At 41.7% G+C, this 19,932-nt stretch overlaps 2 protein-coding genes across 3 annotated transcripts; both read left to right on the top strand.

Annotated features, from left to right (window-relative positions):
• Positions 1–1,180: 1,180 nt before the first annotated feature.
• LOC135584249 (serine/threonine protein phosphatase 2A 59 kDa regulatory subunit B' gamma isoform-like) lies at positions 1,181–10,656 on the top strand. 2 transcript variants are annotated; one of them, XM_065083524.1, is made up of 2 exons: positions 1,181–2,763; positions 4,772–4,909. In XM_065083524.1, exons 1-2 carry the CDS (start codon positions 1,603–1,605, stop codon positions 4,820–4,822), a joined length of 1,212 nt encoding a protein of 403 aa, XP_064939596.1. In that variant the 5' UTR covers positions 1,181–1,602; the 3' UTR covers positions 4,823–4,909. The 2 variants fall into 2 exon arrangements, with proteins under 2 accessions (XP_064939596.1, XP_064939595.1); XM_065083523.1 differs by lacking the exon at positions 4,772–4,909 and adding an exon at positions 10,020–10,656 and having other exon boundaries at positions 1,185–2,763.
• Positions 10,657–11,395: 739 nt separating this feature from the next.
• Positions 11,396–18,886, top strand: LOC135593459 (mitogen-activated protein kinase kinase kinase NPK1-like). The gene is made up of 17 exons (XM_065083522.1): positions 11,396–11,913; positions 12,006–12,047; positions 12,169–12,234; positions 12,348–12,458; positions 12,541–12,622; positions 12,703–12,779; positions 13,392–13,474; positions 15,409–15,490; positions 15,593–15,693; positions 16,227–16,266; positions 16,337–16,396; positions 16,490–16,539; positions 16,612–16,807; positions 16,915–17,133; positions 17,309–17,643; positions 17,794–17,861; positions 17,940–18,886. The coding sequence occupies exons 1-17, from the start codon at positions 11,596–11,598 to the stop codon at positions 18,017–18,019; spliced, it is 2,010 nt and encodes a 669-aa protein (XP_064939594.1). The 5' UTR covers positions 11,396–11,595; the 3' UTR covers positions 18,020–18,886.
• The last annotated feature ends 1,046 nt before the right edge of the window (positions 18,887–19,932 follow it).

Genomic DNA, 19,932 nt, shown 5'->3' with positions numbered 1-19,932 from the left:
TTTGGCAGGAGGCTGTGAGACACCATAGTCTAGTTTTAAGACTCGGGAAGAGCACAAAGTGGATGATCTTGCCACGGCCCTGGCAATGAGACTGCTGCTACTCCCTTTCTCAATTCAGCTGGCTGCCAGATGGGATTTGGATTGTTACACACTTCATTCTTGCCACAGATTAAGCAATTAATTTGAGTAAATATATTGATGCATCAAGTCCTGTTGCGGCAAGAACTTAATAATATAATATTTTCACTAATTCAGTTCTGGTTCAGAAAATTTTCTTCTGAGCACACAGTAATTTTCACTGCCAGGAGTATCACTGATGATACGCCAGCTATACTGCAACAACAATAGTAATAAGTTCTAATTCCTACCCAATTATTTGGGATCAACTATATATATATATATATATATTATCGTTGAGTCTTGTACAAGTAATATCTTTGATTACGTTAAGTGAACTCAATCTTTTATTTACATTTTTAAGTGAAGTCTTCTTAGATTTCTCTTTTTATGTCTCTTTAGTATATGTTCTTATTATTTTGAATAATTCTTACTTATTATATCCTCAATTGGAGTTAAACTTAATTGTTTATCAATGAAAATATGTTTTTTAATAACTTTATGCATTCACCTTAATATTTTTTTATTTTGGTGATGTAAATTTTTTATTTATAATATTTCTTAATCGTCCAATAATTGAATTCATAAAATACCGACGGTCTAATAATTATTTTATAATTTTTAAAAATAAATAGGTTTACTTTTAATCACTTAATTTTTATTTTATAAATAAAATCTTCATTAATATTTTCATCGTTTAAGATTTTTAAAACGTTTAAATATTAAAATATATTAAATTTACATTTTATATATTCAATCTTAATCTTAACTAATTCAAAATTTTTAGTTTTATAATTATGTGAAGGTGTCATCTAGTTTAATCGATAGATTTATATTCAAATTAAGTGTGACGGAATCGTTTCTTACGAACAAACCCAATGGAAATATATGATATTAAACAGAATTATCACAATTTAACTGTACTAATAACTGATCCACAACACTAAACGTCCTTTTCACCTCAAGTCCGGCCCATAAGTTTCCTCCTCAGCTACTTCGCACGTGCAACCGAACCGGAGAACGGGGTGGTTGTCTTCTTCTCCCTCGCATGCTTTGGTTTGCATCCCTCGCCCCCGTCCGCACGTGTCAACCCCCCTTCCCGTACTCCGCCTCAGCCGCCCCTTGTCCCTGCTCCCCAGACCCTCGCTCTCTCTCTCTCTCTGTCTCGCTCGCTCGCTCCATTTACTTGACAAAAGCACTGGTCAGCCCGCCTGCTTCCGTTTCTCTGCCACCAACTGCTATTATTAGTTGCCTAAACAACCCTGTCTGCACGACTAGAAAAGAAGACGGACTACCAGCCAAGTGTGTTTTGAATTGGGAAGTAGCAACTGCAATACTTCTCCTCCGCCCCAACTCCTCCTATATCACCTCCATTTCCTCTCCCCTCCACCCACCGATTTCATTTTCTTTATTAGGGTTTTGTCTTCCTCCTTTCTTGCTTTCTTTCGGTTTCTTGGGGCCGGAATTTTTACAAGAAAGGATAATATGATCAAGCAGATCCTCAACAAGCTGCCCCGCAAACCCTCCTCCAAATCCTCCGCCGCCGCCGCCGACCCCTCCCTCACCTCGTCGTCCGCGAGAGCATCCTCGAATCCTGCCAAGAAATTTCCCGGATCGCAACCCGCCGACGCGGTCGGCAACGGCCACGCCGCCGACGCCGACTCCTTCGCCCTCTCCCTCCTCGCCTACGAGCCGCTCCCCAGCTTCCGCGACGTCCCGAGCTCCGAGAAGCCCGGCCTCTTCCTCAAGAAGCTGGCCATGTGCTGCGTCGTCCTCGACTTCGGCGACCCCGGCCGGAACCTCAGGGAGAAGGAAGTGAAGCGGCAGACGCTGCTGGAGCTCGTGGACTACGTCGTCTCCGGCGGCGCCAAGTTCAGCGAGGCCGCCATGCAGGAGGCCACGCGGATGTTGGCCACCAACCTGTTTCGCGCCTTACCGTCGTCTAATGTGCAGCGCCACCGCAGCCCCGACGGGTTCGACGGCGAGGAGGAGGAGCCCGCGATGGAGCCCGCCTGGCCCCACCTTCAGGTCGTCTACGAGTTCCTGCTGCGCTTCGTGACGTCGCCGGACACCCACGCGAAGCTCGCCAAGCGCTACATCGATCACTCCTTCGTGCTGCAGCTGCTCGACCTGTTCGACTCCGAGGACCAGAGGGAGAGGGAGTATCTCAAGACCATACTCCACAGGGTGTATGGCAAATTCATGGTACACCGACCCTTTATCAGGAAGGTCATCAACAACATCTTCTACCAGTTCATCTTTGAGTCCGAGAAGCACAATGGGATTGCCGAGCTGCTGGAGATCTTAGGGAGCATCATAAACGGGTTTGCTTTGCCGCTGAAGGAAGAGCACAAGCTGTTCCTGGTTCGTGTTCTGATACCGCTTCATAAGCCCAAGTGCGTCGTTCTATACCACCAGCAGCTGTCATACTGTATCACACAGTTTGTGGAGAAGGACTATAAGCTGGCAGATACGGTGATCAGAGGATTGTTGAAGTACTGGCCAATAACAAATAGCTCGAAAGAGGTCATGTTTCTTGGTGAACTCGAGGAGGTGTTGGAGTTGACGCAGGTGGCAGAGTTTCAGAGGTGCATGGTGCCCTTGTTCCGACAGATTGGACGCTGTTTAAACAGCTCACATTTCCAGGTACTCCATTTTTGTTGTGATAATTGGTTCCGCTGACTATCTCTGAAACCATAGATACTTATGCTCCAAATAACGGTTGCGTTTTTGGTGTGCTCATTCTTAGAGCCAAGAAGTCTGATGAGTTAACATCATGCAAATTAATATTTCTCTGAATTTGCATTGGTGTACATCATGCTTTTGGACAGAGCAATGCTCAAGACTTAATTGTAAAATGTGATTAACCTCGATTAAAATTGATGTGCTTTCAACCATTAAATATTGCAAAGTGAAAATAGAACCCTGGAGCAAGATCTATGGTGAGAGATTCATTCTTCCTGGAAAGCCAAGGATTTCAAAGCCATTTATCTCAAATAGATTGGAAAATAGGGACTTTTTTAGAACACCATACACCAAGAGTAATTAATGTGTTGAGGGGAAAAAAGGCCATGAAAAGCCAACTGCATCATGAAGAGTGCAGAGAGGAAAAAAAAAAGGGAAATTTTATAAAACAAAAAGGGGTTCATGATTTGTAGTTCATTTGCACTAAGAGGGATCTAAACTTTGCATAAGTATCTGTTAAGAGCATGTGCTAGGATGTTGCAATCTTATTTCATAACATGAATATACCTGTTCATGCTATAATGGTAGATACACTGTTTTAGTAAGGTTAGTGCTATTCCTATAACAAATTTTACTCCGTGATACCCTCTAAACATGATATTTGGTTTAAACTATTGCAGTGATGCTGATAAATTATCTGCTACTGCCGACATTGGAATATAGTGTCAAAGTTGTTGCCTACTTGAATACCTTTAACTGGTTTACTGGTGCTATATGTGGAGGTTCTGTATAATGAAATGATATATGAAAAAAATGATGGTTGAATTAGGATAATGGATTGATAATTTGCATTTGCTTTAATTAGTCAAATCAAGTGTCTTTTGTGGGGGTAATGCTGCATATGTTGACCCTCTGCAGGCCTTACATTGGCAAGAGTGTCATGCGCTAGGCATACTCTTCTACTGAAAGAGATGGAATTGACTCAAACATAGATAACACTGACAAACCTATTAAGTTAAGGAATTGGATTATCATATGTGAAAACCCTTGGAGGTGAGAAATCCTTGGGATGTTTAGATTGCTAAAAGATCTGTCAGATTTAAGAGATTATGGTTTCTGAAATATGCCACAATGCAGAGAATGAGTGGTCAAAGAGAGTCTGAGATCATTTGCCTGATGGCAATCTTTATTTTCTGTCAAGGAGAGTCTGAGATCAGTTACCTGAGATCTTTATTTTCTGTCGAGGATGACAATCACACTTGTGGACCCAGAATAAAACATATTACGAATTTCTAAATTCTAAAAGCTATTCAATTAGCTTTAGTTATGAATATTTTGATCCTTGATTCCATCATTGACTGTAGTTAGAAGTTTGGAAAGTTACAGTTTACAGAAGTGTTATTCTTGAGTTTCTTTATTATCTTGCTCCACAGTTAACCTACATTTCTCCCTGGATTCAAGGAATTAAATTACGAGAACATGATTTTGCAACAAATTACTTTCTGTTACTTACTTCCCTTCCTACCAGTTGGTACTATCAGCAGCCTTCAATTCTCTGTTTCAAAGTAAATCCTTCCTGTTTAAAGTTTGAACTACGGGCAGTAGATCGACCGGATTATACTAAAAGTGTATTGGATATGATGTTGAATAGGAAATATGTTGAAAATTGGAAACGACTGCCACTCTTCTGGCAATCTTGAAGTTGGGAAATTCTTTTTCATTGTTTATATTTTGGGTGTTATGCTAGTGCCATACAATAATAAAAACAACAATAAAGTTCTAAGCCCCTACTCTTTAGGCCGGCTACATGGATATTTTTATCAATATTGAAATCTACGAAAGGTCATATGTCTAGTTAAGTTGAATATTTAAATATTTATTTATAGTTTTTATTAAAGTCTTTTTAGGAATTCCGTTACCTCTCCTTGCATCACTAACACTAATCAGTTTACCTCTTCTAACTATGTAGGTCTTCAGAGCAAGGTTCGCAATACCATACCGTACCGGTATTTCGACCTAGGCTCGGTACCGGTACGGTACGGTATTCCGAGCTGACACGGACTTAGCTGGTTTTGCCTAAGTCGTGCGGCACCCTTGCGTGTCCGTCCGCAAAGGTCAGCCTCCCCGCAGACTCCCATTGTCTCTTAGGACCAACAAAAGAGAGAACGGGCTAGAGAGAACGCCTCAATCGGGATCCACAAGCAAACATCTCCGAAAAACACTTCATAGACAATGCAAATTACAAACAGACTTTACAAGCTCTGAACAGTGGCACAACAAAGGGTAAAATGGTCCATTACAGACCGAAAAGCTCTCGCACGTGTCTACATGACACAACCTTTATTTACAAGCCTAAAGAGGCCACCAACCCAACTAAAATGGGACTATTAAGCCTTCGGCCGCCCCTTTACATTCTGTACAAGGCATGAACATACCAAAAGACACGGACATACATAAGCATTACATCAAACACCCTGTTTCGAAGTTTGTTCGTGACATTCTCCCCCACTTATCCCTTCGACGTCCTCGTCGAAGCCTTTGTGAACACTGCAACTCTTCGCCTTTGCTGAGTCTTCAATCTTCTGCTCCAACTGCAATGCGCCTCCTGGCTCCCAGCTGCTCTCCGCTGCTGTTTTTGAGTAGTCGAACCTTTGATCCGCCATGCTGCTTCAACTCGCCAATGACTCTGACTCTGGTGTGGGGTTGGCTGAGTTGTGTTGATCCTCGTTGATTCCTGCGGATCCACCAAATGAAGGAAAAGACCATCCTTACTGCGCCAGTCTCTCAAAATTTTCACATGCTGCTTGAACTGGGTGGATGCTTGTTGGAGCTTTAACGAGCATCGCCTCGCAAACTTCTGAAGTTTTGGGTCCTTCCTCCACAAAATCTGCTCATTGACTCTTCTTTCAGTTAGTTGTCACATCCAAGTAGGTTCGCATCACTTCCGCTTTCAATTGGCATTTCGTTGGGAAATGAAGCGGACAATCTACTCTCAGTAGCACTGATCACCGTTGGTGAGGATTTGACAACTGTTGTCTTCCATTCTCTTCGAAGGGTCATTGAACTTGTGCAGAGCTCCTCTGCTGGATAGATAAGAGAATTGGGGTACTCGGTTTCGCCCATTCTCTTAAGAGTTGAGAAGGCAAAGGTTACTTGACTTCGCCCGCCTCCTCGAGGTTGTACTTCATGCATCGAGCTGGTTATTGGCCTTCGCCTGCTCTTTGCTCACACTTCTGAAGCACTTGAAGTGTTTGCACTCCTTGCGTTGAGTTAGCTACTGTGATTCACCTTCTCAATGCCATCGAACTTCTGGAATGCGGGAAGTTATCACCCCAACTTGGAGTAATTCTCTGATAGATGAGGTCGCCTCTGGGATTGTACCGTCTTCTCTATCAACCCTGCCGCCTACTCCACTGAGTAGCAAAGGTACAGCACCGCGTACTGCCTGCTTCGTTCCTTGGTCGTGCACTCTTGCATGACCCGAAGTCCTTCACTTACGGCTATCTTGATGAGAAACTTGTTGACACCGGCCTTACGAAGTTTCTTGGCCTCTACCCTTCAGCCTTGTCTCGGTACTTGGAGATTGCCTCTGCATGCTCCACCTCCTCGGCCCCTTTCACGACCAAGCGCTCTCCCTCCGTGAGAGCAAGGGATCAATGACTTTCACGGAAGTCCCGCCTTTGCGGTACCATGGCGCTGCCATGCCCATGGCACTACTATCCGTCGCCTCGCATCTACATCCCTTTTCTTCACAATCAGTAGATATGCCTCCGTGACACTCCTCCGAGTCCACCTTCATTCTAACTGATTGCTTGATTTTGGGTAGCTAAGTCCCTCTGGACTCGTCGTCGCTTCCTCGCCCCTTTCGACCCCCTGCTTCAACACCTCTGTGTTCTCCAAGCAAACTGTTTGGTCGATGGAAAGACAGATTGCAACTCCCATGCATGGCCTCTGCCATCACATTGTAGGGTTTGCACCGATTCTGTTCTCCTTAGCTTCCTTGGTAGCAACGTTCGCTTACTCGGCCTTGTCCTCTGACTTGCCGGGCTCCCTTAAGCGAATATGAGCTCTGGAGCAGTCCAACTCTCCAGCTGCTTCGATCATACCTCTGCATGACCAAGTTCCTCCCATGGAACTCACTGGTACTTGCATTCGAACTTTTCCCTTGGTGGAACCCAGCCCCCATATGCTGATGACCAAGGTTTTCATCCGATGCAAAATTCGATGCACGCACGGAAGACCCGCCTCTGCGGTACCATGGCCTTCACTCCTTGAATCCATAGCCCTTCTTGCCGTCGTGTTGTTCACCGAAGTGGAGCTCCCAGTAGCTCCTGATCATACCTCCATATGATCCAGTCCCTCCCGGGACTATGTCGTGTGTATCGCATTGCCACGAACTGTTCCACCACGATCCGCTGCACCATGTCGCCTCCTGGTGACATCTCTGTTGCATTCTGATCCTTGTGGGATGAACTCGAATTGTGAACCCTCCATGTGTGGCCTCTGCCAATACATCGCAGGGTCTCTTCCACCTTCGATTTTGTTCGCTCCTTTGGCAATTGACCTTCATCCACCCACTCTCGGGTCACACATAGATGAAGCACCGCTCTAGGACAGTCCGTCGCCTAGTAGCTCCCGAAGTCCACCGACTTCACTGTAATTTGTGCACCATTGTCTGGATCCTGGGCCTCTGCCCCTACCAACACAATCTCCGCTGCGCACCGCTTCCATTATAGCAACTTTGAATGACAACACTGTGGCATATTCTTCAAGAGTACCTGCCTCTGCGTCCTCTTGCCCCGTGCTAAGGCCTTCTGAACTCAACTTCGCCTCCACAAATTGAGTCGCCTTAGTTCCTTCATCAAATGTTCCTCCGAGATAAGGTGCATGTGCCCCGAAGCTCCCTTCGTCTTTGGCACCATGCAAGATGAGTCCGCTCCGTCAGAATGAAAGACCCATGGAACAACATGATCCTACTCTTGCCTCTACAAGAGTTCATGTCTTTGACCTCTGTCTAAGGAAAGCACTGTGCTTCTGCTCCATGTTCCAACTTCTCTGCTAGCTCCCTTCATGCGGCTTGGGTACTTCGCCAAGTTACACCCAAGTTGCTCCGCTCCTCGTTTTCGCATTGAGTCGATGGCGGCCCTCGTGCCCACCATTCCACGGGTCAGCCCTCCCTTGAGTCCGATCTCTACATCGACTCCAAGTGTGCCTTCATTTAAGTTGCTTTAGGTTGCTCCCCCACTTGATCTCGCAATGCATCCACCAATGCATTCTCTCGAGCGAGATCATGCGACAACTCCTCGCTGCTTGCTCGGTCCATTGAGCTTCGTGGAGTTGTTGTTTGTGAGGTACTCCTCCTCAACATGTGAAGTCCGTCTCACATGATTCTCCCTCTAGAGAGCCGGGACTTATCCCTCCTGGATAACTGTCCCATTGGAGCAACATCTTTCTTCGTTTCGGAGACCACCATCCCCTTGGACTACTCCGATCTGCTGAACAAACTGTGCATTGTTCTGCCTCCTGCAAACGCACTTGCTAGATTGCGACTCCCCGTCAATACAGCCCCCACTGCACCCCTCAAGGCCTAGCAACATGCTGAACTCATTGCACACTTCAGCCTCCTACGGACGTATCCTTCACATGCCGAAGAGAAAGTTTCAATGCTCCATGGCGCCGAGTCTCGACCGCCTTGGGATGGCCACGAACATTCCATCGTCCGCATACAAGCTCATGCATGAGTACAGAATTCTTCGAGTTAGCAATTCCCCTCACCTCTGTGAGCTTTGCACAACTCTTTCGGTCGCTGAGCAACTCATTCCACTTTGCATGGTCTCGTCCTTTGCCAAGCGCCTCGCTTGCCTTGAGCACCATCAAGTAAAGTTGTCAACGTTGAGCCGTAGCTCAAACTCAGCCATCCCAACCTTTGTGCACTCCAAATTCTTCCAAGCTTGCCTGTTCTCGTGGTGCCTCTTGCGCGAAGGGTTGGCCATTCTTCTGAATGCCAATCTCAGATGCCCGCTCCTCTGAGCGACTCTTTTCCCTACATCTCCATGCCCGTTTTCCCTCAAACGGTCGCGCGTGTGCTGACTGCCCTCAACGCAGCCCTGCTAGGTCCCCCACGTTTACATGTCAAGTGTTTCTATGAGTGCTTGTCCCGCTCTGATACCATATGACACGGACTTAGCTGGTTTTGCCTAAGTCGTGCGGCACCCTTGCGTGTCCGTCCGCAAAGGTCAGCCTCCCCGTAGACTCCCATTGTCCCTTAGGACCAACAAAAGAGAGAACGGGCTAGAGGGAACGCCTCAATCGGGATCCACAAGCAAACATCTCCGAAAAACACTTCATAGACAATGCAAATTACAAACAGACTTTACAAGCTCTGAACAGTGGCACAACAAAGGGTAAAATGGTCAATTACAGACCGAAAAGCTCTCGCACGTGTCTACATGACACAACCTTTATTTACAAGCCTAAAGAGGCCACCAACCCAACTAAAATGGGACTATTAAGCCTTCGGCCGCCCCTTTACATTCTGTACAAGGCATGAACATGCCAAAAGACACAGACATACATAAGCATTACATCAAACACCCTGTTTCGAAGTTTGTCCGTGACAGAGCGGTACACCCAGGTGTGTCGAGTACTGTAGCACTGCTACAGTGCTACAATGCACTCGGACCGGTAACAGGCGGTCCGCGTACCGACAACCTGTCGGACCGGTACGTACCGCCCGTACCGGGCGGTATGGTTCGATACGGCAGTCCCTGCTTCAGAGCATATGTTCATTCTCTCTTATGCTAGTGCTATATTAGAATAAATTCTGGTTTCAACTTTTTTTTTTTTGGCAGTTTTAAGTTCTTTGCTATTTTTCATTCTTAGTTATACACTAGTTAATTACCAAATTGATTTCCATATTCATGCACGTTCCTACTTTCACAATCAAATTCAGCATTCAACAAACAGAGAACATAGATGTTTCTGTGATAAGTTGTGATCATTATCTCTATTCCACAGCATGCCATCTTGATGAAGTTGAAATTTATACTCTTAGGGCCCAGATAAATTAGGGTTGCTGTAATCAATTCTGCATTTTGAACCCTCTATAAAGGTGTAACTTGCATCCAGTAGAAAATTTAGGGGAATGAGCATTTTTGTTATATGCTGGCAATATTCCTGGTAGATTAAGAATTATATTAAACTGTCCCTTGGTTCAGGTAGCAGAGCGAGCTTTGTTCCTATGGAACAATGATCACATAAGAAACTTGATCATCCAGAACCGGAAGGTCGTACTGCCTATTATCTTCCCATCATTGGAGAGGAATAACAGGAGCCACTGGAACCAGGCTGTTCAAAGCCTAACTCTGAATGTGAGGAAACTGTTGTTGGATGCAGACCAAGAGCTTTTCAACGAGTGCTTGCTTAAATTTGAACAAGATGACACAAAGGAGAAGGCAGCACAGGAGAAGAGAGAACTGACATGGAAGCGCTTAGAAGAAGTTGCAGCAACGAGAGCGATCAGTAATGAAGCTGTGCTGGTTTCTCGAATCGTCTCTTCCCTCCGCATTGCTGCACCAAGCCCTCTTGCAACCGCCTCTGCAGTATCGCCAGTAACTGGTAATTAACTTGAAAAGAGTACGTTGGGGTGACATTCTGAGGCTTGGTAGAAGATTAGGTCGTGATGATTAGTCCTCTTTAGAGTAAGAAGATGTGCAAAATCAGAAGTTATTATAGGGACAGAACATTCATGCGAAGTAATTATAGTCATATTCTATTTGTTTCAGCAACGACTGCTGCTGCTTTGAATGTTACATATAGATTCATTAACATTAGTGGCAGAATCATTTTAGGTAATGTGTTTATTTGCTGGATCGATAACGATTTCTCACAGGGCTGGACAGAGGGTTTCTTTTCTCGTCTTCTCTCCCGCGCGAGGATGATGACCAACTGGACGGAGATCTCATCGTCCGCCTGCCCTCGCACAGATCTCAAAGGTGAGATCAAATCCAAAAATTAATTGACGGCCAAGGTTCTGATGTCACATATCCCCCTCCACTCCAAACTCGTTTAATCGCCCTGTCGTGAAAATTAATTGATGTCCCCAGGCTTTCAATTTCTAAATAAGCTCCATACACTTTAAACATTTTTTAATAAATAAATATGTAGTGTTCTTTGCCTCGTTTAAGAACTATAGATTACCCATCCTCCTGAAAATTCGCATATAGATTCTCAGACCAACAGTGGTGAAAATATCCCTTTTTTTTTTTCTTTCTTTCTTTTAGAAAAAAGGAACAATTATTGAACATAGTGAAAATCCACAAGAGAAGTTAGAGCTAACTGGAGGCCCAAGCTTTCAATTAGGACAATATTATTAAAGGGACTTGGTATAATTTGTGAATATAATTAAATAAATATATGCTCACAAATAATTCTATAGGGCAAAAACATTTAAAAAAATAAAAGAAAACGATTCCATTGCTAAACCTGTATCCATGTAACGGCTATGAGGGGCATTTTGGTACCTAAAAATCACATCGCATTTGAAAAAGGTCGACCCCAAAAATTCGCCCCACTAACAAAGCCGCTCCTAACTGCTCTCTTCCTCTGCCTACTGCCGTTGCCGAGCACAGCAGCGTATTCTTCGATTCCCGTCTCGTCGTCTCTCTCGCTTCTCTTAGAATCTCCATCTCTGTCCGCTCCTCTCCTCAGATGAGATCCAAAGCACGGCCCTGAGATCCATCAGCACAAGCAGCATCCAGGTGCGGTCGTAGAAGAGCCGCGGCAGAAGCGAAGATGCAAGGCCTCTTCGGATCGGTGCGTAGATCCCTCGTGTTCCATCCGAGCCCTGATCGGATCGAGGACGGCGGCGGCGGGGGCAGAAGGATCGCGGAAAGGATTGGATCTTGCCTTAGGAAGTCCAGGATCGGGCTGGGTCTAGGGTTCGGAGGGTCCACTCCCAAACTCCCTCCGCCGGTGCCGCCGCACCGGGTTCCGGCGGACGATATCCCCCCCATTCGTTGGCGAAAGGGTGAACTCATCGGTTGCGGTGCCTTCGGCCATGTCTACATGGGTATGAATATCGATTCGGGGGAGCTTCTTGCGGTGAAGCAGGTAGGCGCTCGTTAATTCCTGTTGTCATGCCTAGAAACTTTGATTTCGTTCATTTGGCGATCGTCTTGATCCATGGGCGTGTTCGTGTGCAGGTCTTGATGGGGACTAGCGGTGCTTCCAAGGAGAAAGCTCAAGTTACGATTTTTCCATATCATTCCCTTTTCGTCTGGTTAAAACCCATTTTCCCATTTCAGAAAGCATTGACTCTGTTGTTGACGATTCTTTTATTTCTTGTTTATCCTAACTTGGTGTTAGGCTCATATAAAGGAGCTTGAGGAAGAAGTAAATCTTCTTAGAAACCTATCTCATCCAAATATTGTGGTGAGTGACTTTGTTTAGGTTATTTGATGTCAACCCAGTCCTTTTTTGATGAAGTTACTTGCTTCGTATTGTTCATTTAGGTGTACCTTTTGATCTTGTCCGGTTTGTAACAGAGATATCTGGGAACAGCTAGGGAAGACGAGACCTTAAACATTTTGCTGGAGTTTGTCCCAGGTGGATCCATCTCGTCATTACTTGGAAAATTTGGGTCCTTCCCAGAGGCTGTAAGTAACTCTGTTTTTTATACTGGTCAGGGGAATGATACAAATGCTGATGCTTGCTAACATTGTCCCCTTTTTGAAACAGGTTATAAGAATGTATACCAAGCAGCTCTTGCAGGGGCTCGAGTATCTTCATCAAAATGGAATCATACACAGGGACATTAAGGAATGGCATTTTTCTTGACTTTTGGCTCGAATGCTTTGTTTAACTTTTCGTCTGAAAGTAGTTAAATCTTACCAATTCAGGGTGCAAACATTCTCGTGGATAACAAGGGTTGCATAAAACTAGCAGATTTTGGGGCATCTAAGCAAGTTGCAAAGCTGGTATGAAAGAAAAACAGAGAACTTCTTTGTGATACTCTTTATTAAAGTCGTTCTGCCAAATACAATGCTCTATGTGCTCGTTCTTTGTTCAAACCAACACATTTCTAAACTCATCAAACTTCTACTCTTGGATATGCATTGTAGTGAACCAGTAAATAGACTTCCAAATGATTTATATTATTCTATCATGCTCATAACCAATAGTATATGTTTTAACAGCTGGTAATCAGATTATGTGTCAAGGATTTTTATAATGCATCTTGATGTGATCAGTTAATGTCAGTCATTTTAGGCTTTTCTTTCCTACAATTGCAACTTAAATAAGTGTTTAATCTTTTCTTTTTTTTTTCACTTTTTCACATCTCTTTCGTTTTGCCTCTTATATTCTTCTTTAATACATCCTTTACCTACAAGATATGAACCTATCAGGCAAATACCCGCTTACCGAGTTTGTGAAATAGCCTTAAAATTTTCACAATTAGTTTGCACTAGATAAACTCTGTTCCAGCACAGGAGAAGTATTTAGTCACACTAAGTTCTTCTCATATTCTTTTCTGTCGTGAGACCTTATTTCCATTTCACTGTTTACTTATGAGCATAAAATTTTGTTAGGCAACTATGAATGCAGCCAAGTCAATGAAGGGTACTCCATACTGGATGGCACCAGAAGTAATTCTTCAGACTGGGCATAGCTTGTAAGCATAAAATTTTTCCACCTTATTCTTTTTAGCATCAGTAGATATCTAGATGTACATTCCTTTTCCTTTTTCACTTCATTGCATGAAGAATTTTGGCTTTTCCAGAACATTTTGGCTTCTCCATTTTTTTTTCCTTTTCCTAGCTCTGAAGAAATTAACAAAACCTGTTTCCTCTTTAATTTGTGTAGATGATTAGATATATGCTGGACGGTAATAGTTTTTGCTGAGCTTATCTTGTACATTGTTTTGAGAAATATTTAAATAAACATTATTACTGAAGTTATTTCATCGGTTGCTGTAAACAGAGTTTACACATTTAAGTAGATAACTGAATTCGATATTTGCATTATATGAGTGTAAAATAAGGACATGAAATACATATAACTAACTTTACTTCATGAGAATCCATATCTTTAGATATTGGAGATAATGCCTTAATGATCGTGTTTCCCCTTTCTGCATGAGTTTGATTATTTTGGCAGAGATTGCTCTTTTGTTTGAATGTTCTCTCTGAAACTTGTTTAGATGTGAATATCATATTTGATTTTATTTTTTAATAATAAATATCAAATAATTCAGGATGCAAATATCATTTTTCTCTCTTCTATAATCTGAAATGGATACTAATGAATACCAGCACCATGCAACTAAATTTTATGGCATTGGTGATCTAAGTACAGGGTGGGAAATGACATTCTTTTCACAATCCTAGTGCTACAACAACAACAATAACAACTATTCATAATGTCTCAACTGTTTGGGTTGTCTACATGGATCTTTTGCTGCCATTGTGTAAGTCTGTATAATCCTGTACATATAAGGCAAATATGGAAAGCATATTGGCCAGAACAAGTCTATATTTATCATTAACTATCAGCAGAGCTATCTGGTTCTGTTGCAAAAAACAGGATGATCGTAGAACAACTGTGTAATAATAACAAATGAATGTATGCCAATGAGTTTCTGAAACCAACCTACATAGCTGAGCCACAATATTCTCATGTTTGGCATCTGTTTATGCCTTGAAACCAACCTGTATAGCATGTAAAGTAGTTTCGCGAAGTTGCTTGTACAGTAGTAATGGATTTCATTATATCCATGTTTGGGATCATTATTCTTCATATTAGATGAGCATTTGGGTTTGTCACGGTTATAACCTGATTAAATGGGACATTTTAGAACAGGCATAATTATGGCAAAGTAGTTAGATTTGTATTTTGGAAGGGGTGTTTGTATTTTAAGCTTCTCTTTTCTGTTTTCTTGCATTATTGCTTAAAAGATTATACTACTAACTATTTTGGTACATATTATACACAGTTACGCATTAATTTTTTGCTATCTAATTTCCTCCTGCAATTTTTCTGGTAGAAGGCCTGCTTGGTTCTTGCATTTCTTCTGCATATTGGTTCTCTACCAATCTGTCCTTAAATGGACATTAACCTTAAAATTGTTGTCAATTCTATATTCAGTCAGTGTACTGCTAGTAATTCCAGAAGCACAGTTTTGATCTTGCATGATAGGACTAAATTTTGTTTTTATCTATTATTTTCCTAATTCTCTTTTGCTAGCAGGTTCTTTTTGTAACATCAAAAGATGCTAGTTGCTTTTGTTGGGCAAAATTGAGCTGCCAACTGCAATATGAAACTAGTGTGAACTTCATTTTAATTGGTCTAACAGATTACTAAAGCTTGAAGCCACAAATTATATTAATAACTAATTCATGATTTTTATTCCCATTCCTGTACTTTTTTATAATTTTCTCTGCCTTTTCAGATGTAATTGCAAGCATGTGTTTTCTAGGGATATGATCCCATTTACCAACATGAACAGCATTGTGATTGCTAATTTGAACTTCCGTTACTCTTTTCCCTATAACGATGCACTTGTGCTTGGATTAGATATAATTTCTGAAAGATTATCAACTTTCTCAGCTCAGCTGATATATGGAGTGTTGGTTGCACTGTCATAGAGATGGCTACAGGTAAGCCTCCCTGGAGTCAGCAATATCAAGAGGTACGCTTTTCCCACTGTCCTGATGAAATTTGATTGGGTGCATAAACTGCCCAATTATACCTTTACCATTCCTTCTCTGGTAAAAACTGAATTATGATCCAGGTTGCTGCTCTTTTCCACATTGGAACAACCAAATCGCATCCTCCTATACCAGAACATCTTTCTTTGGAGGCAAAGGATTTTCTTTTGAAATGCTTACAGAAGTACACGCTCTTTCTTTTTGCATTCTTGATGGTTTGGCATTTTTATTCCATTTATTTTCTGGAGTTATTCTTCAAAGTTATTTTCTTGATGCTGCTCCAGGGGAAATTGGTCAACCAGACTAATTTGTGCATAATTAGACTCTTCTCTGTTAATGCCTGTCGAATACCAGATGGAAACAAAGTTAATTTTGGTTCATAGTGAACTTGTTGCAAAAACCAAGGATCTCCACAGGCTGCCATGTGAAGACTGTAAAATTCTCATTACATTAATTGTGTGCTAATAATTTGTTAAAGCTGCAAAAATTATAAATATTAAAAAAATTCAAAGAAAAAGAGTGACATGAAAACTATTTTCAAGTACATTTACTGGATTAACAAGCTACTAGTATTGACAATTGGGCATGTGAATGCCTTAAAAATATACATCTTTTTCAAGACTCCTAGCTCGTGCATTTTTCTTCTTTGCTTGGTTTTTTTACTTATCTTGTGCTCCTTGCCAGATTTCTGGGAGTCTAACATGTAATTTTTTACAGGGAACCAAATCTGAGGCCCACTTCATCTGATTTGCTCCAGGTACTGTTGATCCTGAAGTTATCATTTGTTATCTCATATGTTATTTACTTCTATTAAAACTTTCATGCAGCATGCTTTTGTTACCAAGGAATTTCAGGATATGCATCCAATACACCACTCTGCACTTGCGGTTAGTTCACTCCATGTGGAAGCTAGTCATCTTAAAAAGTTCATGTCCTACCGCTTTTACAATATTTCTTCCTTGACACACTTGCCATATCAGGAATCCACAAAAGATGCAGCCCTGCCATCGAAATTGTACATGAAAAGCATGTAAGCAAGCACTAATTTCTTTTAGACTACCATTTAATTTCAATATTTGACTTTGGAGAGGCTCTATTGCAGCAATACTCTAGTGGTTGGCAACAGAACTTGTTGTGAGGGATTGGACATAGGTGGCTGTGGTAGTGGTAGCAGCAGCGGAAGATGCTCTACTTTCTTTCGTGGAAAGCTTTCTTCTGTGAGACCAATATGGGACATGAGTACTAGTAGTGATATGTGCCGGTTGGACGATAAAGATGATTTTCCAGTTGTTGGATCAGTAAGTCGCAATTTAGAGTCATGTGAGAGATATTATAAAATGCTTACATATAATTAAGATAGTATCTATTGGTATTTGTTGGTAACTTTGGTGCTTTGATTCTCCAGAGTTTCAACCCAATATCTGAGCCCTTTGATGACTGGTCAAATGAGTTTGATATCAATTTAAAGCACAAAAAAATGGACTTCAATGACTTAAGTGAATCTTTCATCGATGTTTCATGCACTAGAAAAGGGGAAAAGGATTTTACATTTCCTTGCAAGTTAGTTCCTGAAGATGATGATGAAGTTACAGAGTCAAAAATAAGAGCTTTTCTGGATGAGAAGGTAGACACTTAGTAACCTGTTTATTTCTCTTGCATTCTCTTTTCTATTGTGGATAATAGATTTAAAGTTAATCTTGATTTTCCATCTTCTTGGTCTCATTTGGTCATGAAAATGGCTTCACATGTCTTACTTGATGAGATTTATAATCGAGAACATTTTCTTTTCACGAGGACAGGCCCTTGATCTGAAGAAGTTGCAGACACCTCTCTTCCAGGAGTTCATTAATAGCCTAAATAACAACAATGAGACATGTGCTGGAAAGAAAAGTGAGGAAAATATGACCAAAAATTTAAAATTTCCTCCCAAGATCAAGACTTCACCCAACAAGAATATAAGCGGGAAGACTGTTCCACTTGTTGGCACAGCTAATAGGGTGAGTCCTGAAAATTGCAGCAGACGAGTCTCAAATAGTGGGGAAGAGAATGATCAAGTCCTAAGAGAAATTTCACCTAAGTTTAATGAAAGGGGAGGTCTTCTTCAAGATGCTCAACAGGAACCAAATTGCCCAAGGTTTGATAAAGACACTTCTGTTGAAAATTATCTCATATGTGCTGCCTTCTGTTAAGAATTCTGAATTAGATGGTCTAAAATTAGCTGTTTAGCACTAGATTGGCTTCCTAGGCTACCAAATTCCTAAAATGAGAAGCATGTTCTCAACAGTGACAAATTTTCGGAGAGACGGAGGAAATGGAAAGAAGAGCTGGATCAAGAACTTGAGAGGGAAAGAGGTACTTTATATGATCCCCATCTTTATTATCTGGATTTATTTGGCATTATAAGTGGACCATTACCCTTTTTTCTTGCAGAGATGATGAGGCAAGCAGGTTATGGGAGAATATCTTCCCCAAAGAATGGATGGTTAAATCAAAAGAGAGACCGAATATGATTTACCTTCTTCAGGCAAAAGATGTACACAATCTAGTGTCTGGAGCATACCTTATTTTTTCTTTCTCAATTTGGATGGCAGTCGAAATATCAGTTCTTACGGATGTTGCCTGTTTGGTGTTCATATGCTGTTTGAGATTTGCAATCTCTCTAGCTAGCATATGTCAAGAGAAGGGACCCGAATATGATTTACCTCCAGGCAAATGAGTGTACACAATCTACTGTCTGGAGAATACCTTGTATTTTCTTTCTCAATTTGGATGGCAGTCGAAATATCAGTTCTTATGGATGTTGCCTGTTAGGTGTTCATATGCTGTTTGAGATTTGCAGTCTCTCTTGCTAGCATATGCTGAGAGAAGGGACCAATATGATTTACCTCCTTCAGGCTGAGTGTATGCAATCTAGTGTCTGGAGCATACCTTATATTTTCTTTCTCAATTTGGATGACAGCCGAAATCTCACAGATGTTGCCTGTTATTTGTTCATATGCTGTTTGAGATTTGCACTCTCTCTAGCTAGCATATACCGAGAGAAGGGACCACCGACAGTCTAAGCATAAGAAGATTTCAGAGCCACCTTCAGCAATTAGGGCTATAGATGGCTGGAAATTAAATGCTGTAAAATGTTGCCTTGTGTTCACCATCGGGTGTAAGATTTTGGTTAAGAAGATTTGTTGATGCAAGGACCATTAAATGCTGTAAAATGTTTATGTTTTTGGCCTCTCCCGTGCATATGCTTGTTTTCAAGTCAAGATAGAATCAGTCTGAATATTACTGGACAAATGTAACATTTCTTTGTAATAAACACCAGATTCTTACTGTATATGTATATATATTTTGTGAAAGACCACTACTAGAGATTTTGTTCCAAAACCTCTTGGAAGAAGTTTGGTTGAAGGAATTATTTACCATCTGTATGGGTGATTTTCATTAAGATTGCAGATGTAATGGGGGGGGGGAGATTGAAATAAAATATGTTGTTTATGAGAAGACATCTTGATCATCATCCGGGCACTCTCAATCATGGTTTTTCATTTTGCATACTGGATCTGTGCTGGTGCTCGATCAGACCTATATGGTTCAATATATGCCGACCTACTGACATGTGGTATGATAACATGTACAGTAACAAGCACAAGCATGTCGCATCCAAATATTTTCTTTATTAAGAACATCCTACCAAATTAAACGATGAATATTAGAAATAGAAGCATAAGAATGTCATGAATCTTTTCTCTTCTGGTTGTAGAAATAGCAGCGGATGATGTTTTTTACTTGGACTTGAAGTTGTTGCTGATAGAAGATAGATTTCCCCAACTTGATAGAGGATAAGATTTTCCCAATTAGATGAGGAAATCTCTCTATTCTATTTATTCTGTTGAGGAAAATCCTTCCTCCTAATCTGTATAAATAGGAGAGGAACATGTTAATAGATTCAAGTTAAAGTTATTTCATTTCTACAATAAAGCTTCTTCAATTATTGTTCTTATCTTCTATTATTTCTATCCTAGTATTAGAGCCAACGTCCGTTCCCTTCCGCTACGGCATCTTAGTGTTGCTCATCAGCACTGCCCCACCTTTCTTCCTCGTTGTAGCTATTTTTCTTCCTCTTCTGTTACAGCTTCCTCTTCTGCTACAGTTTCCTCCTTTGTTGCAGTTTCCTCCTTTGTTGCAGTTTCCTCCTTTGCTGTAGTAGCATCACTACAACATTGTTGTAGATTTCTTCTCTACCGTCGCAGCCTCTCGCTTGTAAACCATTCTTTGCATCGATCCAAGATTGGTATCCTAGGAGCACCATCTTGCGGGGGCATGATAGAAGATAAGATTTCCCCAACTTGATAGAGGATAAGATTTCCCCAATTAGATGAGGAAATCTCTCTATTCTGTTTATTCTGTTGAGGGAAATCCTTCCTCC

This window comes from Musa acuminata, chromosome BXJ1-9 (genome assembly GCF_036884655.1).
Source record: "Musa acuminata AAA Group cultivar baxijiao chromosome BXJ1-9, Cavendish_Baxijiao_AAA, whole genome shotgun sequence".
Classification (NCBI taxonomy): Eukaryota; Viridiplantae; Streptophyta; class Magnoliopsida; order Zingiberales; family Musaceae; genus Musa; species Musa acuminata.
The sequence above is the reverse complement of the archived record's forward strand: the minus strand, read 5'-3'. Positions and strand labels throughout refer to the sequence as shown.

Excerpts from the sequence above, each read along its gene's own strand:
- LOC135584249 (XM_065083523.1), top strand. The coding sequence starts at position 1,603 with ATGATCAAGCAGATCCTCAACAAGCTGCCCCGCAAACCCTCCTCCAAA. Across the intron at positions 2,764-10,019 it reads TAAACAGCTCACATTTCCAG|GTAGCAGAGCGAGCTTTGTT; the intron begins GTACTCCATTTT and ends CCCTTGGTTCAG.
- LOC135593459 (XM_065083522.1), top strand. The coding sequence starts at position 11,596 with ATGCAAGGCCTCTTCGGATCGGTGCGTAGATCCCTCGTGTTCCATCCG. Across the intron at positions 12,459-12,540 it reads TTGGGTCCTTCCCAGAGGCT|GTTATAAGAATGTATACCAA; the intron begins GTAAGTAACTCT and ends TTTTTGAAACAG. Across the intron at positions 16,540-16,611 it reads AAATTGTACATGAAAAGCAT|CAATACTCTAGTGGTTGGCA; the intron begins GTAAGCAAGCAC and ends GCTCTATTGCAG.